The following is a 27,937-nucleotide window of genomic DNA, read 5'->3' as shown; positions in this document are numbered from 1 at the left end:
AGGGAAGAATATTGTTGTTTGCTCTACTTACACAACATTTATGTGCATCTGCCGCATCGAGTTCGGATCCCATTAACGGTGGACCATGTTTTTCGTGGACAATCAAAACAATGGTGAACTTGGGTAATGCACTGCATGTTAGTATTCTGCCATGCAGTCGCTTTTTAAGACCATATATTCGCGATACTAGATAATTCTATTAGCAGATACTGTTTTTACGACCTTTTTGTATTTGTGTGTAACGTGGTAGATGGAATATGACCCAATACTCGGAACCATGGCGGAAGAGAATTAATTACCTCAGAAATCATTCCCTTGATAAAATGGAGCTTTTAGAAGCAATATGTATAAATGCAATACATTTTTCTACATATTTATGAATTTAGCCACGCAATTTAACCACACTGGAGCATATTATTCAGCAGTCGAGAAAATCCAAAGCAGTATCGCAAAATATCGATATCGCAAAATGTTTGATTCATATATTATTATATTATATATTTGTTAGTTTTATCAAATTATCCCTTAAAAAACTATTCTTTTTAACTTCACATGTATTTTTAAACCGTATATTGAGCTATCTTCTAGCTAGTTTTTGCTCCAGTTAAAGTAACTCCACTTAGAGTTACTTCTTCTTCGCCACTTAATTTCTTATATGTATATATGTATATATATATATATATATATATATATATATATATATATATATGTATATATATATATATATATATATATATATATATGTATATATATATATGTATATATATACAGGGTGGTCCTTAAGTAATTGTACAAACAAAAACCGTAGATTCTTCACTTTAAAATATTACGATTTAAGCCAACTTGCTTTAATAAATTGTTGATCTTAAGAAGGATACAGGGTGTTAAAGTGGAAATGTAAAATTTTATTTTTCGCTATAACTTTTACGTTTGTAAATATTTTTGGACAAAAATTTACAGTTGGATGCTTTTGACTAGGCTAAATTATAATTTTATACTAACTTTAATATAACTAATAGAGGGCGCCACATATGCCACATGTGTGGCATAAATTTGCGCTTAACTTTTTTCCTCTTTAAGTTAGCTCTATTTGTGTTAAAAAATATTAAAGATACATTATTTTTACAAAGAAAAGGTATACATTTTAGTAATCTGAAAATTTAACCGTTTTCGAGATAAATGCATTTTATAAGTCAGCTGCACAATAATTCTTAGTTTGATATTTGTGCGGTAAAGCACTAAATACCTGTAGATAAGCATAATTCATAGTTTATTCTTATTAAAACTACTCAAAGATGATAATGTAACATCACAAAATGCTTTGTTATATGTGCTAAATGTCTTATTAAAGAAAATATATTTCATCTTCTTCTTTAGGTGCCGTGTCCGTATTCAGACGTTGGTCGTCATCATGTTTACAAATTCCCCTTGCTATCGCTTTTTAAAATACTAAAAACCCAAAATATGTGGTTTATGCAAGATGGTACATAACCACATTCTAGAGAGAAGACAGTTAGAACCTACTTAAATACAACTTTTCTGAACGTTGGATTGGTCGCGGTAGTCATATTCCTTGGCAATGTGAGCGCAGGTATTGAATAACACATATGTGTCCTGTTTCATAATACTTTTGCTACAAATCTAACCTGAAAGACTCAGCATTTTTACAAAAACATCATCGTTGTCCTAATAACCGATATTGTTATAAATATAGTAAATACACAGGCAATTTGGTTCAGCATAATATAAGTTCGTTAGTAAATCATAATAGTCCATTTGTTCGAGATGTAATTATAGTTACTCGTAAGCTGTAACGTAATCATATAAATAAGTAATGTCATCGATATATTCATCCATTATACATTATAGCCACCACGTAGCCCAGAATTTAATCGGTTTGATTTTGGTGTACGGGGCGTATTAAAACAACGTGTCTATAAGAATCCCATAAACATTCGCAACCAACTATGGGAAGAAATAAATACTGCAGCAGTTTCTTTAGAACCAATGATGCTATTTAATGAGACGATCTTTTATAGAATATATTGACAAATGAATTAAAGAAAATGGTGGACATATCGAACACTTACTTTGACAAAAAGTTGTGTTATTTAGTTTAACTATTTCTTAATTTGGTTTTTAAACAAAATGTTTTGATTATGACTTTAATTTAACATAAAACGTAAAATGTTTGATGTACAATCCTATTATTCTGTTATTTTGTCAAATCCTATTATTAATTATCCTGCTGATATATTTATTTTATTTAATATTTCGTTAACTATTAACTTTAGTTAAAGGTATTTTATACCAAAATTCAGAAGTATTAATGTTTTTGTCTATTTTTTCTTCGTTGCCTGGAGTAATTGCCTTAGATCAGAATTATGCAGCTGATTTTTAAAATGCGATTATCTCGAAAACTATTGAGTTTTGATGTTATTAACAAGTATACCTTTTTTTTGTCAAAATAATGTATCTTTAATATTTTTTATCCCAAATACAAGTAACTTAAAGAGCAAAAAAGTTAAGTGCAAATTTATACCACATATGTGGCATAAGTGGCGCCCTCTATCAGTTACGTCAAAGTGTGTATAAAATTATAGTTTTTTATATCTAAAAGTACCCTGTTGTAAATTTTTATACATAAATGTTTACAAACATGAAAGTTATAGCGAAAAATAAAATTTTAATTTTGCACTTTAACACCCTGTATCTTTCTTAATATCAACATTTTATAAAAGCAATTTGGCTTAAATCGTAATATTTTAGAGTGTAGAATCTACTGTTTCTTTTTGTACAATTACTTAAGGACCACCCTGTATACTACTCATTATTTGCCACAACACATTAACTCTACTCAAAATCTATTATTATCCCCAATTACATTCTCATTTGGGATCTCGCATCCTCGGTCTCTCCTCTGGTGTTCTTCATTTAGCTACTTACTAAAGTACTTCTACCATATTTGCCTTATTTCAACATCGGATCTTAACACTCTTATCTGCACACTTAATCTGCCGCACGTAAGTCAAGTCTTTTGACGGCTTGTCCCTTTCTTTAGCCATATCATTCCTATTATGCTAACATTATTTTAAGCTCTGATTTTTAAAACAAAATATTTTTTTTTATTCCTTTTTAGGAGCTGATGATGTTGCCCATACTGAAGAACTACATTACTTATTTGGAGGACGAGAAGGAGTGAGAGATAGCATTAAATTATACCCCAAAGAAGATCAATTGACAATGAAAAGAATGTTGACTTTATGGACAAACTTTATTAAATATCAGTAAGTAAAATACATAATTACCAAATCCAAAAATTATATTCTTCTTCTTCCTCTTTATAAACAATTATGCTTGTTCATTAGCGGATATTAATACCTCTATGGAAGGTTGTCACTCCATCTTTTGCGCAGTCGTCCGATACTTGTTCTGCCGATTGGTGACTCATCTCTTGCTATTTTTACGACACAAGTGTCCTCCATTATGCTTATGTGGTTATTCTATTCTTTTTTTTCTATTTTCTGTCCTTCCATTTATACACTGTACGTTACATTTTCTTCTAATATCTTCACTTTTCTTTTGATCTCTCAGCGTATTTCCTGTAATTCTTCTCAGTACTCCCATCTCTGCCGTTTCCAGTAGCCTTTGCGTTGTGGCTGTGTTGGGTCTTGTTTCTGAGGCTTATGTCATTATTAGTCTTACACTGGCTTTATAAATTGTTGATTTCATCTCACTGTTAATGTGTCTGTTTCGCCATATAGTGTTATTAAAGCATCCTGTTAGTCTATTTGCTTTTTGTACTTGATCTCTCACTTCTTTGTCCAGGTCTCCATAGCTAGACGGTGTAATTTCCAGGTATTTTATTTCCATTACTTGTTTAATAGTTTTCATTCGGATTTTGCACAATACCAATTTGTGATCGCTTTGTATTTCCGCTGAAGTTAGTGCTCTTACATCCAAGATTTAAGAGGGCTGTAACTCTCTATTCAGTATTAACAATACATACCCAAATCTTGTTCTTTATGTAGTGCCTGTTGAAGTAGTATCGGTTATTTATTGAACAATTTTTAAACAATTTACTGTGACTCTTTGTAAAAATTATTTGTTCAACAATATTTGTTCAAAAAAAAAAAATGCTAAAAACATAAAGAATGAAACTAACGTAATGTCTTTCTTTTTTGCTTTACATAAAAATAACGATATTTTAGTATTAACGTACTGGTATACATTTTACTGCCACATTTTTCTGTTTATTTTCATGCTTTCAATTTGTTCCAGAAATCCCACGCCAACCAAAGAAGCAATTTTAGATAACAAGATTTGGCCTTGTATAGTTTGCGGAAATAAAATCAATTACCTTAGTATTAACAAGACTTTAGAAGCACGAATTGATCCGAAGTCTTACAAAAATGCAAACAAACTATTGGAGAAATATCGTAAACCACCCTATTATGTGTTTTGAGTGTCTGTAGTGTATATTTGTACTTAATTATTTTATTATTTTATATATAAACAATAAATATTTTTAATAAAACACGAAATATGCATTGTGTTTAAATGTTACCTTAACCCTCTAATGCATCAATTTTTGTTCGTGCTGAGAAATTCAGGAAAGTTAAGATTTTTCACTTACGAACACAAATGTATGAGGCAAAAACTGATATTATTCCCAGGTGTACCTCTAAAAGAAAAAACACACATCCGTCTTTAGGCGGAACTGTGCAGTAACCATGTGTTAGTAACAGCATTGAACTTTTTTTAATTATCAAACTAAGCAAATAAAAACATATTGAAATTATTGTTTAATATGATTGGTTAGGCTAATGAATCTAGTAATCCGCAGTCATATTTCCAACCATACACACAATTGTTTATTATGAAAATGCTAAAAACACGTTTTCATGGTTGAATTACATAAAGAAAAATTGCATTTCATCCTATATGCTTGGGTTCTAGATGTGCATTTCGGAAATTTGCACTGTTTTTACGAACCAGTACAATTCCGAAATACATACCAGTGCCTTTGATCATAACGGATGTCCTCTCCACCAAGATATGCTCTCTTTGGTGCTCTTGCAACAACTGAAATAACTTATATACCTTTACTTAATTATACTTATTTATATCAAAATTAAATTATAAACTCAAACGTTACACCTGGCAACATGCTTAAAAGATTGAAGAAATTACGTGGCTTTTGTTTAACTGAACCATATAACGTAATATATTCAAAAGATTAAAATTAGTCTCATAAAAAACTCTCAACAACGATTTTGATTGTAAAATTTAAATTCTCAATATCGCAAAAAAAATAGTCAATAAAACACTTACAGCAGAGTTTAACCCATTATGTCTATACCCAAGTACCTGTTACCGTAGTCTATACCCGCGCTACCCAGGTACCTTCGGTAAACTTCGCTTTTACGTTCCGAAAATAAGAGACTCTTAAGGAAGGAATTGTTGCCCAGGCATTTTATAATCCCGAAGCCACAAGGAAGTCCACAAAAAAAAAAGTGTTTTCTGATTAAATAACGTAAATTCATATTGATATATTCATACTTTTCATTAAACCGTTTTAACGTAAATTTACCTTATATAGCAAATATAGAAGGGGCCCGTCAGGCCTTCTATATACCGCTCCGCGGACTAGGCCCTTAAGGCAGATCGAATGAAAGATCTACTCGCGAAATCCGAGCACTGAGGTCATATGCAGCATACATGGGCTTGGTGGCCGGATCCCTCTCGGGTGCTCAGCCGACAAGGAGAACAAAATTTATTTTGCCAAATCGGCGGCTGAGTGACCGAGCACACACTCTTTTCCGGACATAGAGTCATCAGCTCAGGCTGATGGCTCTATGGTCGGAACACACGTTCTTTTTTCTTTCTTTTAGGGACTTAAGTCCCGACGTAAAGCTAGAGTAAAATCAATAGAGTCAGTAAAGTAAATAGGGAGAAAAGCCTAGATGTGGCTACCCCTACAGTTAGGTGGCATAACCACATTCACTAAAAACCGAGGATGTCCTATTACCCAGGGCATCTTAAGTAAATTTCAGATCATAAGCCTCCTCACGTAAGTCACACGATGAGAAGGGGTGGTGGAAAAGCCTGGGGTCAGATAGGTACCACTTCGACTAGCGAAGTGTGACCGGTTTGATCTTCGGACATGTGGATCCCATTCTTACATTGGTATACACATGTTCCTAGGGGCAGGGTTGATCACTGCGTGTGTGTGTGTGTAAGAGACTCTTAGCATTTTTGTTTGTTTGCTTTCAGTATTCATTTAACTGTGCTTACAAATTGTTCATATTTTTGTCACTACATGCGTGTTTTATGTTGTAATAATGACAAGAAGAGAAGTGAGTGCTAGCGAATTTAAAAGTTAAGATATTACGGTTTATTTTTACAACATTTTATACATAAACCAATAAATTTTGGAATGACGTATAAAAAGCAACAGAAGTACTTGCAACAATTTATAGATGATATAGATGAGGAAGTTGACAAAAATATCGAAAACCAGGAATTAGATGAGGACTATGTTCCCCAAAGCAAACCAGATGGAGATGAAGCTTCTGACGTAGAAGACGTTTTTACTGATATCAATAATAAGATTGAAATTGATACCGACGACAACGATAGTAGTGACGCAGATTATGACGATTTTCAAGGAAGTTCTTTCCAAAGTAATGTTCTGGTTGCAAAAGATAAAACGATTTGGCAACTAAAACCGTTTACTGCAAGTCGAACACTAAAACGTAACCATTTGCGTGAAAAGACGGGCCCAGTACGTTCTACTAAAACTCTTTCTACTAGAGGTACATTCAAATTTTTAGTGACGGAATGTGTGACATAATTATATGCAAAACATATTGATGTATATGATATTGATGTATAGCATCAATATTTGGTGGGTTTGTGATGCCGATAATTCGTATCAACTTACTGGACAAATTTTTACCGGAAAAAATTCAACTGGACGTGAAACTAATCAAGGTGAACGCATAGTAAAAGATTTGTATTACCGATACAAAAATTCTGGACAAAATATAACAATGGATCATTTTTTTATTCTTTCACTAGCTTGTCTTCTGTTGTCTTGGAATTTATTATTAGTTGGTACTTTAAAAAGAAATACTGCCTTCACCATATATTCCACACGAAATACTGCCTTCGCCAGAGCATGAGTCTGAATCGTTATTACACGGATTCAGTGCAGATCGTGTTACCATTTGTTCATATGTGCCAAAAAAGAAAAAAATACGTTATCTTGCTGTCAACAATGCATGACAAAGATAATGTAAGTGACTCAAAAAATAAACCTGAAATAATTCAGTTCTATAATAAAACAAAAGGAAGCGTAGAAAACATGGACAAAATGGTTTCTCATTATTCCACTAACGCAAAACTTTGCGTTGGCCACTAGCCTTCTTTTACAGTATCCTAGACGTAGCTTGCCTAGCAACCTATGTAATTTATACAGAGAAATAATCCATAGAGTTCTACTAAAAATAGTAAGCGTAGAATTTTTCTACAAGACATACAACTAGTGATGCCTGCAATTTCTGCTAGATCTAAAGTACCAAATGTATATCGAAATGTTTCATCAAGGTCAGGAATTGAGTGTATGTTAGGAACTCTACCTACAGATTCAAGTAATACAGCAGACTCATTACCTCTTCGAGATTCCACTGGACGCCTCAAAATTGTTGAAAATTGCTACATTTGTATATCTTTGACAAAAAAGCGGCTAAGAAAGACACGAAAATCATCGTAATTTTTTTCGTCGTAATTTGTAATCGTCCACTATGTAACGAACTCTCAGTAAATATGTAAGTAAGTAAGGACAATGTATTTGAAATGTAACTTTTATTTATGTTTCTATATCACTTAAATTATAAAAAAACTAGACACAGCTTTATGATTTACTAAACATTTGTTACCCGGATTCTACGGGTGTGGACGTAGCGGTATAAAAACTTTGACAGGTATTTTAAATATACATGCATTTTTTTCTTTGGTTTTTGTTACAAATCTCTTGGTTCTAAATAATTTTAGGAAAAACTAGAAGCTGGAATAAAAATATTTATACTATCGCCAATGATTTACATAAAACAATTACCAAGGATACCCAAGTACCTGGATATAGACTCAAAGGTTAACAACATTCGAAGAAAATATCCGATATGAGCAAAAAGCAGGTGCATTTCGGTATGACTTTTTTCTAATCGCTAAAAGAGCCGTCGTCTTCGACGAAATAAGGCAATAAACAACACAGGGCGGTATCCTGGCTTTGAATGGGCGGGTGACTATTGGAAAAGGGATTGAAACCCTAATAATTGATAAAAGAACCTTTCTATTTATTGAATGAATTATCGATAGATGGACAAATCTTACCACATAAAATGCAGGTTCCATCACAGATAAACAACACGAGATATTGGCAATGAATATAAACATCATAAGCCATTTGCGACAGACAACTAAGAACTAACTGAAATTAAACCTTGTATTTCTTCTGTAACTTCGGGAAAAGTTAATTGAAAAAAGTAGTGGTTCTGTTCCCATGAGAAAAATAACACTTTAACTTAATTATAGCCAAAGCTAATTTATTATATAACGAGGAACTCTAAAGTACATACTTTAGTATTCAAAAATATAAACATAATATAGACACAGAGCAAGAACTGCAAGTGTTTATGAAAATATGAATACTTATCTGTATTCAGATAAAAAATTAGACAGGGGGTTACCGTAAAAATACAGTTTCATTAAAAGTTCTAAAATTAAGGAACTTGAAATGCTACAACCTTTTTAAAGATAGGGATAAATGTTGATTTGAACCATTCATCAGGCTATTCACCTACGATCCATATCATGTTGCAGATATCCAATATCCAATATTACATCTATGCCTATCCGAACACGGATGGCAAACTGCTAGAATCAACGGAAGACAAACTGAAAGAGTGGGAAAACTATATTAAAATTCTTTTTCACGACATACGAGAAGAACCAAGATTGGAAAATAACAACGAAGGGCCAACAATTCTGAAATCTGAAATCATAAATGCAATTAATCATCTTAAAACAAATAAAAGCCCAGATCCAGACGGAATATACCCAGAAACGTTAAAATTAATCAGCGAAGAAAATATCGAAATATTTGTCCTTTTATTCAATCGCATTTATGATACATGTAAAATACCCCAAGATTGGCTGGAGTCAATATTCATCCCACTACCAAAAAAGCCAAACCCACAACACTGCAATGAGTTTTGTCTGATAAGCCTTATGAGTCATGCAGTAAAAGTCCTACTAAAAATCGTACATAATCGTATCTATAGAAAGTGCGAAACAATCATCGGAGACGATCAGTTTGGATTCAGAGCCGGCATGGGAACGAGAGAAGCCCTGTTCAGTTTACTAGTTCTCGCCCAAAAATGCTACGACCAACAGAAAGATATATTTATATGCTTTATAGACTTCGAAAAAGCATTTGATAGAGTAAGACACGACCTACTATTAGAACGTTTGCAAGAAGTCGGTTTAGATGGAAAAGACATCAAATTCTTAAAAAACTTGTACTGGAACCAAAACGCCAGAGTTAGGGTCGAAGGTTCCACATCCGCAGAAGTAGAAATTAGGAGGGGAGTTAGACAAGGATGTGTTCTGTCGCCTCTGCTGTTTGATCTTTACTCCGAGTTTCTATTTAAAGAAGCATTGGAGGATTCCAAGGATGGAGTCAAGGTGAATGGCGTAAATATCAACAGTATGAGATACGCCGATGATACAGTGTTAATTGCGGATTCCGACGTAGGTCTACAACGACTCATCGACAAGACCAACTCGACCTGTGAGCAATTTGGTATGAAAATAAACATTAAAAAAACCAAAGTGATGCCAATCCGAAAAAACCAAAACGTACCTCAACCTTGCACAATAAATGGGCACATTTTAGAACAGGTCAATAGATTTAAGTACCTGGGATGTTGGATCGATAGCAGCCTAAATCCTGATCTAGAAATAAGATCGAGAATAGAACAGGCCAGAAAATCTTTCGAAAAAATAAAAAAACTGCTTTGTGATTCTCGAATAAAACTCGAAATTCGACTACGTTTATCAAAATGCTACGTCTGGTCGACTCTTCTATATGCAGTTGAAACTTGGACCCTAAAAACATCAACCGTAAATAAATTGGAGGCCTTTGAAATGTGGATCTACCGGAGAATGCTCAAAATTTCATGGACATCGCATACCTCAAACGAAGAAGTGCTGCATAGAATAGGCAAGGAAAGAGAACTTTTTAACACAGTAAAAGTTAGAAAAACATCATACCTAGGCCACATACTGACAAATAATAAGTACCAATATGCCGAACTTATAGTGAAAGGAAAAATCGAGGGAAAGAGAGGCCTAGGAAGGAAAAGACTATCGTGGCTCAGAAACATCCGACAATGGACAGGGCTAAATTTTGAACAGCTAATAAGAACAGCTGAAGATAGAGAAGATTTTAAAATTGTAGTAGCCAACCTCCATTGAGGAGAGGGCACTTTAAGAAGAAGAAGAACATCTATGCCACTCTCACCCATTGATTTTAGAGCCTCCGCAGGTATGCCATCTATGTATAAATAAAAATAGAATAAAACTGTATGTTTTTCCCTTTTTTGTGCAGATGAATGTATAACCTATAAAATTCGATAGTTATTGATAATAATAACTAAATTAAGGCAGCACAAGCGTAAATATAACATGTCATAATTAATGTGCCCTTAATTTTTCTTTTTAATGACGTTACCATTATCATTAATTTTCAAATTACATATTCATGTAAACGCCTTTGGTGAACTAGAAACTATAAATACCAAAAAACCTTCAAAATACAAGCATATATAAATATTTAAATATATTTTTAGATAAAATCGCAACTATAAATTATAGATTCATCGATAATTCGTTGCGTTAGCTCTGCAAGACTTGCAGGTTTAGTTTTGTAAACTGCATTTTTCAAGTATCCCAATAAAAATAATCTTTAGGATTGAAATCAAGTAAACGTGGAGGCCATTCAATTCTACCTCGTCTACCAATTAATCGTCCGGGAAATATCTCATCTAAATAACGCCGAATATTTACACCAAAATGAGCTGGAGCTCCATCTTGCTGAAACCATATCTGATTAAAATTGGCCCCAAACAAGTTTCTCAGTGTAGGTACAATTTCATTTCTAAGTAACATTTCGTAGAGATAACTGCCTGTAGGAGTCTCATGACACGAGTAGACAGAACAAGTCTGTTGCGAGTGGCATGCGCCTACAGGACTGTGTCTGTGGCAGCCTTATGGACCATCACTGGATGTGTTCCGTTGCATGTTTTGGCGGTGGAAAGAAAAGAGCTTTATGAGAGAAGAGGTCCAAACCTTACTGTGGCCGAGAAAAGACAGGAAACGGAAAGGTCATTTGAAAGATGGCAAGAAGAATGGAACAATACGGAAGATGTGGCACAGTGGACGAAAATGCTGATCCCGAACATAAGAGATTGGGTGGACTGTGGCCACAGGCGACTGGATTATTTCCTGACGCAGGTGCTCACAGGACACGGGTGTTTTAGGGCCTACCTCTATAGGATCGGAAAGGCTGATACAGATGAATGCCTATACTGTGGATACTCGGACACTGTGACACATACGATGTTAGATTGCAGCAGATGGATAGTGGAAAGGAACAGAATGGAGAGAGAGACAGGTGTGAATTTGGTTACAGTGAGAGAAATGATTGAGAGAATGGTTGAAAATAAATTAGTTTGGACTAACATACACAGCTATTCCGTGCAGTGATCAAGAAAAAGGAAGAGGAAGAAAGACTGCTAAACCAACGCTAAACGAGACAGGGAACCTCCTTGCTGATGAATAGAGTGTGGATGTGTATGAATGGAGAATGAATGAATAAAGGTAGTGATTCGGAAGTGATGCCGGCCTTACAGCGGCCATTCCGCTTCCGGATCGCTGGATGACAGAGGAGGGTCTGGTTTAGCAGGTAGGCGTTCGGCGTAGACTCGGCGACGAGAGGGCATTTTTTTAAAGTACCTCGGGAACTATCGCCGGGAGTACGAAGAACGAATCCTGCACTAAAGTTAGTCAGGCGGCGCCCTGGACTGACTAACTTTAGTTCTAGTGACTATTCGTAACTATCTGACGTTAGATTTCCTTCGATAAAAAATTGACCAATTAACTGAGTAACTACTATACCTGACCATACATTTAATTTTTGTGGTCTCTTTGAGTATGGTTTTCACGCTTCCTGTGTGGATTTACGTCACTCCAGTACCTCAAATTGTGTCGATTTACACTTCCACACAGTTTAAAGGTTGCTTCATCGGAAAAACATATTCTGTTAACGAAATTTTCATCATTTTCAAGTTTATCCATCATTATCTCAGTAAACTCATTTCGCGGTTAGTATTAGTACAATTAAACCTAGAGCTATTAACAGGAAAAAATATTAAACTCAACAGTCTTCCGGGTTAAACCGCGTCGATTATCATTGCGCCGAGCTTTCGACATCCTCTTTGATGTCTTCTTTAGGGCTTTCGAGGTCTCAGTCTCCCGAGCCCCTAGACACTATTACACTGATCACTAACCAATGCATTACTGGTACTTAGAATAGAGAACTGGTCGTTTTTACCGTCGATGGAAACATTTCTGACAGTAGGTGTCACTTTTTTAGGGGATTTAATAATAAATTCATAGGGGATTTGACAAATCCCCTATTTAGGGTCTGGAATAGTTTTCCTGTAATCTCTAATTTGTTTTTGAGATTGTTCTCAATGCTGGCCTTGTTGGTTATATCCAGGTATTTGTATATGTTTGTTTGCTTTAGTTAATATTGATCTATCACCACTTCAATTAGGTTTTCCGTGCCTTAATAACTAAGGTCCATTCGCTCAATTCGGGCACATTTTGACGGATTCATATCTGGAAACCTACAACACAAAAGTTCCTAGCTCACACGCTCACAGTATTAACAGCTTAAATAAACTTTTATTACAGACTTCTTTCTAGGTAGGTAATATAATGGGTGTTTTTTTTAGAGGTATAGAACTTTAAAGTGGAATAAAACAAAGATTATTTTTTATATGAACAGGAAATTAACTTTATTTGAAAGATAATTTTCTGACATTATAATATTTTAAATATGATTTCTGGCATATGACCACCAAGGCTGGCTCTGACGTAGTCTAATCTGGAGGTCCAATTTTCGGCGACTTTTTCCACTATTTGTGGCCGTATATCGGCAATAACGCGGCGAATGTTGTCCTCCAGTTCGTCAATCGTTTCAGGCTTATTGGCATAGACTAGCGACTTTACATAACCCCACAGAAAATAGTCTAACGGTGTTAAATCGCACGACCTTGGAGGCCAATTCACGGGTCCTAAACGCGAGATTATGCGGTTACCAAACGTTTCCCTCAATAAATCCATTGTGGCACGAGCTGTGTGACATGTTGCGCCGTCTTGCTGAAACCACAGCTCCTGCACTTTATGGTTGTTCAATTCAGGAATAAAAAAGTCAGTAATCATGGCTCTATAGCGGTCACCATTGACTGTAACGTTCTGGTCAGCATTGTTGTTGAAGAAGTACGGACCAATGATTCCACCAGCCCACAAAGCACACCAAACAGTCAATTTTTCTAGATATAGTGGTTTCTCAACATACTCTTGAGGATTATCTTTACTCCAAATACGGCAGTTTTGTTTGTTGACGTAGCCATTTAACCAAAAGTGAGCTTCGTCGCTAAACAAAATTCGCTTATGAAAGTCGGGATCAACGGCAATTTCGTTTTGGGCCCATTCACCAAATCTACACCTTGCTAGGTGATCGTGTGGCTTCAATTCCTGCACGAGTTGAATTTTGTAAGCACGCAAACCAAGATCTTTTCCCAAAATCTTCGATAAAGTGGATGGACACATATCCAACTGCTGTGCACGATGGCGTATAGACTGATTCGGGTCTTCCTCTATACTACGCTCAACAGCAGCAACAACATCTTCTGTACGCACTGTACGACGTCTCTGTGGATGCGTATTATCATTAAGAGTGAAAGTGGTGCGAAAACGTTCCACAGTTGATCGAATTAATTGCTCTGATGGGCGATTATGTATACCATAAAATGGACGTAGTGCGCGATACGTATTCCGAACAGAACTATGATTTTCAAAATAAATTTGCACAATTTGAAAGCGTTGTTAAGGCGTCAGTCTATTCATATTGAAATGTCAAACTAAATTAAATAATAATCACCTGACAGCTGTCAAAATGGCCGCCCCTTAAAAACGTGTTGCCAACTTCTATTTCTATACCTCTAAAAAAAACACCCGTTATATTTAAAAAATATATTTCAGTTGTTATAATTTAACATAACTATTTATTATATGATGCAGATAAATAAATATTGGTTGTCGGTATTCGTAAGGTTCTATTTTATTTACTATTTAGTTTGTTTACTATTAATATTGGCGATGAGTACGTGTGCTTGGTTGTATAGTAATTTCCAGCCACTTTTAGTCTGTCAAAAAGTATCTAACTTCGCAAAAAAATAATTACTAAATTCACTAGACAGTTCGGACTGGGAATAGCGAACCAACTAGACATAGTAAACCTGCGATGTATCTCGTTTGTTGGTTACTTATATACATACGGAATAGCGTATCGATAACATTTCTTAATATATTAATTACAGCTTAGGAGTAACTCTAATTACATCTCGAATAAATCAACAATAATGTTTGACTAACGAATTACTATTTTTGACCACGATTCCTCGTTTACTCTTTTTATATCATAACTCCTACGACGAATCGACTCGTTCACTAGGCCTGATATTATTGAAATTGCTTAGCCTGGAAGATCGCACTTTACTTCAAGAATATGTTATACAATACGTGTTCTAGTTCTAATTGTACTAATAAAAATGGGTAAACAATTTACGTGATTTATAATTAACAATTTTTCGGGATTTTTTATGAATTATTAATATCTTAATATCTCAATCTCTCAACACAATAGTAATACGTATAAATACGCATACATCTGCAATTACCATTTGCATTCTGTTCTATCCTATACAGTAATTTTAAAGCATTTTTTTTTGTTTTTCTTCTATATATTTCGACATTTCTCGACTAACTTCATTGCTTCCAGGAGCTTTATCCCAGTTTTTATCTTGCTAACTGCTTCCTCTAGTTCTTCTTTCTGTATAGCTTTTGTCTCCTCAGTGATATTCTCTGATTCGCCAATTACGTTTGTTTGCATTTTCTTTAGTTTTTTTTGCCCTCCATTTAACAATTGTTCGATATGTTCCTTTCATCTTTTCATTATATCCTGTCGTCAGTTAATATTGTTTCGTTTTTGGTCATTATTTGTTTGTAGCTTTTTCATTTTTAATAATTTTTATTAATGTTATTATTTTATAAAAATATCCCCAGACTTTTTCGGCATAAAATTCCATTAATGGAACATTCTCATGATTAGTTCTCATAAATACTAAATATAACTATGGTTAGCACAGTTTACTATAATAAGAGATTACGTGATGTAAATTCCAAATTAAATGTGTTTCTTTGAAAACACGTTATATGTGGATTGACTAGATAATCACATGCTATTAGACTTGTTAATTTACATTCGCACATTCATTAAATTTATTTAAACTTAAATGCAGTCAATATAATGACAGATATGTCAACACCTTGTCTTCTAATTTTAAAAATGTGGCCAATTTTGGTATTGTTATTGGTGATATTAGTGTCAATTGATGGAATTAGTGTAGGTATTAAAATCTTTATTTCTATAGTAGTATATTTTAAATTAATTTTTCCTATTGTTTTATTATTTAATCTTATATCGGTGTTAAAAAATAGAAGTTACACTTCACAATTAATGAATTAATCTAACATTATGATCTATACTTTCTTTTCATCCTACTGTTTCATAATCAACGATGACATACTCCACCGTGGTCTGATTACTGCCTTATAGATTCGCAGTTTAGCGGTTCTTGACACATTTTTGCTTTCAGTATTGAATTCAGTGATCCTACGCCCTGTTCCCGTTAGTATATCCAAAGTTTAAGACGGGAACCTGCTTATTTTAAGAATTTTTCAACAAAAGAAATTTTTTATTTGAAACCAATTCATCCTTTCGTTTATAATAAGCAGGTTCCCGTGGGTAACATTGAGTAAAGTTTTTACTTTAGTATTGTAATATCATATTCTTTCAACTAAAATAAAATTCAGCTTGTGGGTAGGAAATAAACAATGTATTTGTTCATTACATGATACACTGAATACACAAGGTATGATATTGCGCATGACATTTGACAGCTGGCCCAGGAGTGTGACGTAGTTAAGATCGCCTGAACCACCTCGAACCCATTATTACAGCTTAACGTACACATTAATTTTGAAATTATGGTTAAAAAGTGATCTAATTTTTTTAAATGTTTTGTTTTGGTTATAATTGAATAAAAATATATTTTCAGTAGCGTAAAACCTTTACTTCTCCTAGAGATTCAGGCAAAATATTTATTTTTGTTTTCATACATAATACTAATAATATAAGTACACTTTTTGTATGCAAATCCCTTGAAATTTAAAAACTTTCTGCATAGGAAATACTGTGAATAGGTAAATAGTAGTAGATTTGCTTATTCTGATTCATTGTCACTCACTTCCAAGCAGTTTTACTGAAATAAAAACAAAATAGAGTACAATAGAGAAAAATCTGTTTTACAATTCAATATGGTATTTTAAACGAGTTATAATGAAATTTAGTAAAATAAAAAATATACACATTACTATAACCTACCGATTATTATATGCAAAATTTACTTATCAAACAATATAATAATATGAAAAATAAACACGAATTAGTTCAAACGCAAAACACAATAAATATCGACTTCAGACGACTTTACACCGGCAAGACAGAAAGCTTGTATAAAAACAAAAGTTCAGCAATAATATCGGTTATCAATGGTGACTATTGCAAATTGCAAGTTATGAGATAATAAATATATTTTAAAGTATCTCAATACTGACTGAGTCATCTATTTTATAATAGAAAAATAATTTAGATATATGCTTATATATGTGTCTTTATACAAATGGTGTTTAGTTACTATTTATTTATACTGTATAGTATTTTTTTGTAAAACTGAAAGTTTTTATTTGCCATTGTATATCTGGTTTTGTACCTTTTTCAAAGTACGCTGTGCAATTGCTTGTTGCAATAGTGACAATGAAGATAAAATCAGACAAATCAATTTAGGTTTCATACATTTCCTAAAGATAGCGTGACCAGAAAACTGTGGATTATATCTTGTTGTAGATAGGATAATTTTAATTGTAATACTGCAAGAATTTGTTATACACATTTTAAAACTGAAGATTACCAAAGAAATCTACAACAGGAACTTTTAAATTACGTTTCTAAAAAGGGTCTAAAACTCAAACCTGAGGCAGTACCTAGTCTTTATTTGCCTAAATCAACATCGGTTACCCTTTTAACCAACCAAAAGAAACGCGTACAAGGAGGCGAACACAGAGAGTCCAAAAAGTATATTGAGCAGCTTCTTACTACTTCTAGGTCAACGACGTAAGTCTAAATCTTTATTTTTATTAATTATTAGTCATGAAACCTTAAATGGTTTTTTCATATCGATTTGTTAAGTAAGAAATTAGCCTCAGCCTGCTATGCAATTTGCAATAAGAACTGTTTCGGAGGAAATCAATTTAGCATCTTCCAAAATAACATATTTTTCTTTGTTAAATCATGTTATCATTATTAAAATATACAATGTTATCATTATTATAAACAATACCAAGATAATTTTATGTGTGAATATTACAAAAATGTCATTTTAAATTTTGTGCAATATTGTGTGCCCTCACTACACTCATATTCGATGGCCAGCTAGCTCATTCGATATAAATAAAGTTGACTTTGTCATTATTTATTTTGATTTTGTGTTTAGTTCAGTAGGTATATATACGTACAAATTTTGTGTACCTCCATTACCACTTTTCTGTATCTTTTTGAACATCTGAAATATCGAACTCTGGAGTATAAGTTAATTAACCTGTACCTACGTGTAATAAAAGATAATTAAAACTTGTCTTATAAAGGATATCTATGTTTTATAAAGGATAAATATTATAATAACATAATTTTATCATCTCTTTATAATTACTATAATTAAATTAGCTAAATTATATAAAATAACTTAAAATTAAAAGTCTTTCCTATACAACTACATTCAAATGTTGCGGGAATAAGCGATCTTGACTACGTCATGCGCGAAAGCGAACCGATTTTGGAACATTAAGTATCATACCTTGTGTATTCATTGTACCATGTGTTCATTAGGGCTAAATATCCCGAAACGCAAAGGTATAAAAATTTATTTAGGTATGGATTTTTTTAACCAACTTATGCCATACAAAATCAAAATGGAATTGCGCATTTTGAAACTACTTGTATTGTAGCGGTTATATTTGCCTATCACATTGGGTATTACTTATCTTATAAGGGGTTAAAAACTGGTAACAGAAATTACGGGCAGGCACGAATTGAGGACCAAAATGAAATTTTAAGTAAGGGTTTACTTTTATACCTGAAAAAATCGCACGAATTGAGGACCAAGACTTTAATATTTATAACAATAAAAGCGTTACACATATTTACATTTAATAATTATACTTTATGAAAACATGATGCAAATTTTACAAAATCTATTCGTCTCAACAAACCGTTATTATATTCCGACATCTTAGAAGTTAACATGTTTAATCTTCGCCTAACAATTTTGTTCTTACATTTAACAGACTCCTTACCGCTTTGAATGCGAATGTAAGTATCTGTTTGAAAATTGTTCAAAACGTTTACAAATAAATATAACGAAGGGTGCATCGAATAGAAATTTGAATTAAATCGAGAGTGAAAGGACTCGCATGCATATGTAGAAGTTTCTGTAGTTACAGCTGCTTCAGCCCAAAGTGTTGGTGAAAATAAAGAATTTTCACCAACATAATTGTCTATTAAATAGTCCGCAAAATCTACCGCAGCTTTATGCAGATGATTTGGCTGAAATTCAGCCAAATCCAAAGCGAAACATTCTCCTCTGGTTTTAAAACAAATAGTCCAAAAAGACACTTCAGCCACTTTTCACTTTCACTTTTTCCATCTTGATATTCTTTAGCCAAGCCTAAACTCTGTATTTTCCTGTACCAAACTTGGCCAAGATGAAACCTGCATTCAACGATCTTTGTGGTGGGTCATTGTGCAGAAATTTCTTTATGAATAGCTAATTCATAATCAGCTACAATAATTTTTGGGGCAAATATTAAATTAGAATTGCGACACTTTACTTTAAGAATAACAAAAAGTTGGTTGGATTTGACGTCTCTTGTAATACATATTATTTCCTACGTAGGTAATGTCTTTTCTTGTCAAAGAATTCATAGCATCACTGTTTTCCCTTATTACAGAATGGATAATTTTTGTTGGACGCTTTGTGATATCTTCTATGACTTTCCGTTTGCTTGCCGTACTCAAAATTTGTCCATTTAACCCTTTGTGGGCGAGTGGTCCCATAGTGGAACCACAATTTCAAGAATTTTTATCCTACTGTCCCGGTAAGCGCCGGCCGGAACCACAGACAAATTCTTTAATCCCCTCTCTTACACTATCGGCCATGCATACGATCAGGTTTTGGAGCAGTGTTCCCAAACCTACCGATAAATCGGTAGATCTACCGATTTCGACGTATTTCTACCGATCTACCGACACAGGCTTAAATTCTACCGATTTTTATATTCCGATAGAAATTTTTACTTATTCTTAAATTTGAGAAGAAATATGTAAGAGACAAAACAATTTTTCTTCCGATACGTGTAATTTGCATTGAGCATTTTTGTGTATTCACGAAAACGTGTGAAAACATTCAAAAATTTATTCTTAAATGATACCTAAGCGGTACTTTACAAAGTACACGATGTCATAAAAGCTAATAATGCAATAAATGAATCCAAATCCATTGTGATCCCGACCGCTTGGTTCTGGGAATTTGTCAAGTTAGGAACGGAACAACGCATAGTTAATCTAAGCTTCCGAGTGCACCTCACATAAAAACTCGGTAGTTTGTTTGTTGAATAATATTTCCTTGTAAAAAGGTTTTATACTTGAGTTTTCGTTTCTCGGATAAGTATTCGATTCCTAGTCACAGACTCATTTAAAGATTTAAATTTCAGTCAGTTGAGGTTTGTGAAGTCGTAACTCGTAACGTCGTGTTATTGTATTAGTAGCGTAATTTTTTATTGTACGCGTAACAATAATTTAATAGTTATGTCGTCAAGTTCTGAAAGTGATTCAAACCTAGGTGAAACAAGTAGCAGGTGTCTATTTCAATATTTCATTTAGTTTGAGATTATATTATATGGTTTAAAATAAACATGACAAATAAAGTTTTTTAAGTCCTCTTTTTTTTTTCTCTCGTCTACTTAGTAGAATCCAGACCTTAATATTTATGTAGTATATGTACCCAATATAAATGTGACAACTTCGTATTTCCCACTTCGTTACTGTTGGATGTTACTGCCAGCCAAGTGCCAACGTGCCAGCAGTGCCAACCTTCTCGTTTTAAGTTTAGTATCTCGGTTCTCATTTTTTTATTTTATTAGATTTAGATGAATAAACATATTTTATTTTTTCTTAAATAAACGAATTGCAAAACATTATGAAATTTAAACAAAATAGTATATTTTGAAAAATCTACCGATTTTACACCACAATCTACCGATTTTTTTAACAAATTCTACCGATTTTATTTTTTTAAGTTTGGGAACACTGTTTTGGAGCGCTTTAGTGTGTTCTAGTAGGTGATTGATGTGACACGTTTTTCGCTATTTTGCGCGCCAACTACTAAAATTTCTACTGAACGTAAACAAATTGATAATGGCAGGTAAGAACAGCTAAATTAGGTAATTTTGATGGTTGTTAAAGAGATCGTATACAATTTATTCTGATATTTTTGTATATTTTCAAGTCATCTAAAAGGTGTGGTTCCGTATTTACCCACAAGTACTTTTTATTATTTTTTGTTGTTGTTTTTATACGGGGTAATATATTGATACGGGATTTGAAAGACTTTACAGTTCCTGAACATTTTTTTCATTTTTATTACAGAAAGAAAACAATGGACAATAAATAATTTAGAAGCTATGGGTAATGATGGTGTATTTGCTTTGATTGAGGAAATACCATCTGACGGAGAGTCAGAAGCGTCAGATATTGATTCTGATGTTGAGGATCTTGGAAATAGTGAACCAGATAACGGCATGCCGGGCACTCAACATTCATTGGAAGAAATGAATCAAATGGTTGACGAAGGTGAACATGAAAAAGAAAATAACGAAAGTGTTTTCAGTGATTCGGATGATTGTACGCCGCTATCTGTTTTTGGGAAAAGGAAAAGAAAGCTTACAAAACAAAAACAAACTGCAAGGAAAAAAAATAATAATGTACATGCAAAGAAAAATGAGATTGTCAAATGGTCAGAAAATATTCAAACTTATTACAAGACACCTTTATCTTTTGTTGAAGAAGTGGGTCCTGACATACCGGATTTACTTGAAGATCCGTTGGAGTTGTTCGTGTTGTTATTTTCAGAGGAGCTGTTAGATATATTAGTGTTTCAAACAAATCTCTATGCAACCCAAATGAATCAGGGAAATGCTAACAAATTTACTCCCACTAATCGCGAAGAAATGAAGTGTTTCCTGGGGATAAACATTCTGATGGGAATAAAGCATTTACCAAGCTACAAGGATTACTGGTCTTCGAGGACAGATCTACGTGATGGTTTTATTGCATTTTATATGTCTCGCAATCGATTCAGTTGGTTACTGGGACATATTCATTTAAATGATAACAGTCTTGAACCGAAAAAAGGTGAAGTTGGCTACGACAAATTGTATAAAGTGCGACCAATGCTCGATAGGTTATCTGACAATTTCATTCGATATTAAAAGCCAAGTGAATGCCAGTCAGTAGATGAGTCAATGATTAGATTCAAAGGTAGAAGCATTTTACGCCAGTATATGCCCAAGAAGCCTGTAAAACGGGGCTACAAAGTTTGGATTCGTGCTAATGAATCTGGTTTTGTTTCAGAATTTCAAATCTACACTGGTAAAGTTAACAACTTACCTGAAAAAGGCTTAGGTGCACGAGTTGTAAAAGACCTCACAAGCAGTCTTGCTGGAAAATGCCATAAAATATTTATGGACAATTATTTTACTTCGTATGATCTTTTGGAACAACTTAGATCCAAGTATATATATGGATGTGGAACAGTAAAAGCTAATACTAAATATTTGTCAGAATGTAATTTTCTAGAGGACAAAACCATGGAAAGGGGAGACACTCAATGGAAGATAAGTGATGTTGGTGTACTTGCTGTGAAATGGATGGATAACAGAGCAGTTCATTTTATGAGTAATTTTCATGATCCTACTGATGTTAAACTTATTTCAAGGAAACAAAAGGATGGCTCCAAAGAAAATGTTACTTGCCAAAATTTGGTCAAAGATTACAACGAGCATATGGGTTATGTGGACAAGTCAGATATGCTCAAATCTTGTTACGAAATTAACCGCAAATCCAAGAAATGGTAGCCTAGAATATTCTGGCATTTTGTTGACATAACGGTTGTTAATGCCTTCATTATTTTTAAAGAACGATCTGGTGGTGCATCAACACTTTCTCTAAAAGAATTTCGGTTAGCAGTTTCTGCAGGACTTATGGGTACTCCTTCGCTTACTCAGAAAGGAAGAAAATCGTCCGGTTCTGAGGTAAATAAATTTAAAATCTGCGTTCCTATTGAAATACGCACCAACAAGTCGGAGCATATGCCAATACATGGAACCAAAGTAAGATGTGCTCGATGCAGCATAAGAAACCAACCTCATCGAACGAGGTGGCATTGCACTGTATGCAAGGTGGGACTATGTTTATCTGAAAAAATCAATTGTTTTTTAGAATATCATAAAAAATAAAGTGAACTTACCTCCTTTATGAATATTTATTATCATTTTATAAAAATTGAGATAGTACTAATCAGTACCAGTGGTTCCACCATGGAACCACCTCCAAACTAAACCACCCCTTATATAAAAAAAATTTAATTGACACTTGACGTTATCTTTTGTATCACTGTATCCCTAACTTGTAATAACTTTGCAGTTTTTTGTTTAATACTTAATTCAGTCCGCAAAGGGTTAATTCCTTTATATCATTTTCATGATTGTGCACTGTTTCTTTTCGGGAAATGGTATTATCTACACCTAGCGTAAACAATTTTGCGTTATGTTTATTTAACGTCCAAAACTTTTCACCACTTTTAAGCACTTTTTTTCACGATACTTATAATCATCCAACACAAGTAACGAGTTTCCCTTTTCACTTAAGATCATTTTAATTTCACTCATTTTGACTACCTTTCAAGACAGCTCAAAATAAACTAAATCTAAAATAATATTAATAAATATTTTCTTACTCATTAAAATCTCGTTCGGTCCGTAATTCGGTGCACTTATTTTGACTGTTCAGGTAGCGGTCGTCAATTCGAAAACACCGGAAATTGCTGGGCTGGAAATAGGGTAATCAAACAAACCGAAACGTCTGCGAACGGCTACTCTTGGTTTGGTTGGAGAGCTGGGTCGTAAGTAAGTGAATAAAAGAGGGACTAGGAGTGGTAACTACAAAAAGAGAAATCAAGAAGTACTTACATAGATTTTCTGGGCAGCACAACACAAAAAGGTTGTGTTGCCCAGACGAACAGAAGATTTTCGTTTACAAAAGAAGGTGGATTTTCTATCATCGACTTCGAGTTCGAGCTTCCTCCCGTATTTAAAGACTCTAGGTTCGGCGTTTAGGCATCCACCTAGTTTCTGCATTTTTTTATTTTACCTTATTTTCTGACTGTATATTTTATTATTGCTAATTTATCGATATTTTTATGTGCTTTTACTGTTGTACTATTTTTGCGTAACATCTGCTTGCAGAACATACGCTTAAAACTATCCATTTCATATATATTTCTTGTGCTAGATTATTATTCCATTTCTGACTGTTATATTTGATTTTTGAAGAATTAATTTTCGTGTGATATTCCTACGGGTCATACACTAGAGTTAATTCTCGATATTTACGATTTATTGCCCGTAAGTCAAGGAAATAGACAGCACTGTATCTGTGGTACCATTTCATTGTCGCTATATATATATATATATATATATATATATATATATATATATATATATATATAATAAATTTTCAAGATATCCTGAAGACTTGTTATGCTATGTTAAAAATTGAGAATAATATTGGTTTGCTTTTAAAATATTTCAAAGTAAAAAATATAAGTCAAATAATTCACCTAATAAACTATAAAAGATATTTCGAAGAAATGAAAGTCCATTATCTTTGGATTACCTGTAGTAAACAAAATTTAAAGATATGCATAAATTATTTTCTTTGTAAAATATATTCGAGTGACGGAGCTTAAAAGAAATGAACAATACGACCGGGTTTTCCAAATGGACTTGTACAGTGAAGACAATAGGGTAGAATTTAGAAATTATATTTCTCCGTTAGTTAGAAACATGGACACTAAAAGCGCAAATAGTTAAAAAGATTGAAGCCTTTGAACTTTGGATATACCGGAGAATGTTGAGAATCCCATGGACTGCCAGGGTCACCAATGAGGAAGTGCTGAGAAGGATGGGTCGACACAAAAAATTGTTGAGAACGATAAAAGTACGCAAGACTGCATACCTTGGACACATACTAAGAAATAATAAATATAGTCTTCTGCAGGTCATCATGCAGGGTAGAGTCGATGGCAAAAAAGGGAATAGGTAGAAAGAGGAAGTCATAGCTGCGAAATATTCGAGACTGGACAAACATGACTGTAGACGAATTATTCCACGTTGCAAAAGACAGAGAAGCTTTTAAAAATGTGGTTGCCAACCTCCGTTAATGGGGACGGCATAGGAAGAAGAAGAAGTTAGTTCTTAAGAACGTGTAGAAACCGATTAGCATGTTAATAGTTTTTAGGAAAGTTATAATTGTAGTTAAGGTTGTTGTTTGTTATCTAAATGGTAGATGGGGATAAATATGACGAACTTTGATTGGCAAAGAGTGAAAAAAGTGGGAGATTTATGTAGGAATCAGAGTTTAGCTAGATTTTAGAGAGAAAAAAGATAATCAGTTGTTTTCCAAGGGTGCACAGAGTGAACAGTCATGTTTCTTTGGCGGTTCCCAAGTGATAGTAAGCATTAGAAGTGAATGTTTGTGAGTTTTCGTGGACTAAGTGTATCCTGACGGAAGCTGATCCAGTAAAATATTGTAAGTCATACTTTTCTACTTATATATTCCAAGGGTCACTGTTCAGGCCGAAACGAGAGATTCAGTTTATCGAGAGAAGAAGAGGCTAGCGTCTTTTGAACGATACGTGCATCTGAAGGAGATCATCGAAGACGAGAGGCTCGCAATAATTTGTTGTAAGATTGCTGATTACCTAGGGAACTGCGAAGAATAGATAGTGTAGGCTACAAGGAACAAGGATTTGGACCACTCATCTTCAGAGAGATAGTTTTTTTTTACCATTCGTCAGTTTTTCTTTATCAACAAAGTTTTTTTTTAATTGCTTCAGAAAAGATAGAAATATTTATCAGGAGATATAGAACAACAATTTTGATTTGAAATTTTAATTTATATAGTATATAACATTAAATTTTGAAGGTTCACGTACGTAGAACAAAATTTTGATAATCATTGTATGAGATATTTTTTGTTTAAGATATTTGAGTGTGAATTTTATTTCAATATATAATTTTGTATCATATATGTTTATTATTCCGGTATTCCTCAGACCTTACCTATCATATGTAAAGCATAGATATTGAAGCACGAATATAACCCTGAGATAAGAGAATTAAATAGTGTGATAAAATCATAATTGCATCATTTAAATAAGTTTAATTAATTAATTAATTAGCTAATTAATTGCTTGGCGCATCTCTGACTTTTAATATCACATTAATACATATATATATATATATATATATATATATATATATATATATATATATATATATATATATATATATATATATATTGCATTTTGTAGTCCCCGTGATATTTTCGCTTCATAAGTCGAATATCCGAGCCATTTTACGTTTCATCTTAATTGATAATCATTTCATATTATCTTGTACACCGTTCTTTCCTTTATTTGAGAGATAGTCACGTTAGAAGACATACACCTGAGTTATATTACCTGCGACTTGTGATATTAACCGTAAAACGGTTCCTACCTTGCTCAAATACGGAGAACTGCACAACGAAGAATGGTGGACACTAGAAATAACTCCAGGTCCTGTTCCCCGGACCGTAAGTAGCCTGACGAGCTCGGTATGGACCAAAGAGCCCCAACCAACGCCTCTTGGCAACATATACTGCCATGAAAAATGTAATATACATAATTATTTTGTTATAATACATAAATATAAATTAAATTTACCATTTAAATAATTACCCATAATCATCATTAAGTAAAGTAGTTTTGGTAATTATAAGCTTCACTCCCTACAATAATAGTTGGTGTGCATGTGCGGCTGGTTATTTATGTATTTGAATAAAGCAATTCATAGTTGTATATTGCAATTCGTAGTCAATTTATCATTAAAATCTTATGCAAAATAATTATAAAATAAAATTTTTTCTGATTGTTCATAGAAAAAAAATACAGAGCAATTAATTTATTAAACACAACACTAAAATTAACAACCGAAGTGATGACAAATAAACTGAATAAAATTATAACACTATAGTTTATTTTTATGAACGAGAGAGTAATTAGCATAATTTTAACTGGTAGCTCCGACCACTCCATGGGCGTGCTCAAGATTAATTGAAAAATTACTTTGAATAATTGTAAAAAATAAATGAATTATTTCAGTGTTATAAAGTGTTATGTGTATGTAAACAAAAGTGACCTCTTTTATCACACACTATATTAGAACTGACTGGCCTACATTAAAAAGGGTTTTAAAAAATTCACATTTTTTTTTAATTTTTAAAAATTACAAAAGAGAAAAAGAGTTTTTAAAACCGTCTAAGGTATGTTAAATAGATGAATAAAAATATTAATATAAAACTTACAGCTACTTGTTACAAATCCAAATCAGATTCAGAAGATGAACTTTCAGAACCAAGATTTATAATAACTGGCTCGATCATTTTATCAGTAATATTGTCCAGCTTCCACATTTTTTCCTCTTCTTTAATAGTGTGATTTACTGCCTTTTCCCAGTTTTCAGGTTTTACATTATTTATGGCCTCCAAAAACAACTGTTTAACATCATGAATTTTAAAAGTGGTATTTTTTCTTGAAACTTCACTCTTTATCTGTGCCCATACCAGTTCAATCGGGTTTAATTCACAATGATATGGTGGGGATCTAAGTACTGTCATTCCACGATTTTTGTCAATTTCATCAATTTCGTATTTTTTAAATTTTTCTTTATGAAGGGCACACAACGAATAAAGTTCCTTTCTTATAGATCCGGGATGGTACGTAATATTTTTTGAACTCAGCCAATTCTGCAAGTCTTTTTTTAACCACTTGGTTGTGGGCAGTCTTTCTATAAGTCTGGAGTGATAACTTGCATTATCCATTACTATTACACAGTTCTTAGGAAGAAGATCTATCATTTGTTCGAACCATTCTTGAAAGACACAGGCGTTCATGTCTTCATGGTAGTCACCGGTACGAGTTGATTAAAAAGTTAATAAACCACCTTCAACAAAACCGTCTGAACT

The 27,937-nt window shown here is 33.4% G+C and overlaps 1 protein-coding gene across 1 annotated transcript in view; it reads left to right on the top strand.

The window, feature by feature from the left end:
• The window catches only part of LOC140435683 (uncharacterized), a 125,126-nt gene that overhangs the window by 57,112 nt on the left and 40,077 nt on the right, over positions 1-27,937 (top strand). The window contains 3 exon segments of the mRNA XM_072524404.1: positions 3,140-3,287; positions 4,282-4,456; positions 15,698-15,820. Of these exon segments, the coding sequence (XP_072380505.1) occupies positions 3,140-3,287; positions 4,282-4,456; positions 15,698-15,820 (446 nt within the window).

This window comes from Diabrotica undecimpunctata, chromosome 3 (genome assembly GCF_040954645.1).
Source record: "Diabrotica undecimpunctata isolate CICGRU chromosome 3, icDiaUnde3, whole genome shotgun sequence".
Lineage (NCBI taxonomy): Eukaryota > Metazoa > Arthropoda > Insecta > Coleoptera > Chrysomelidae > Diabrotica > Diabrotica undecimpunctata.
This window is presented reverse-complemented; position numbering and strand designations above follow the sequence as displayed.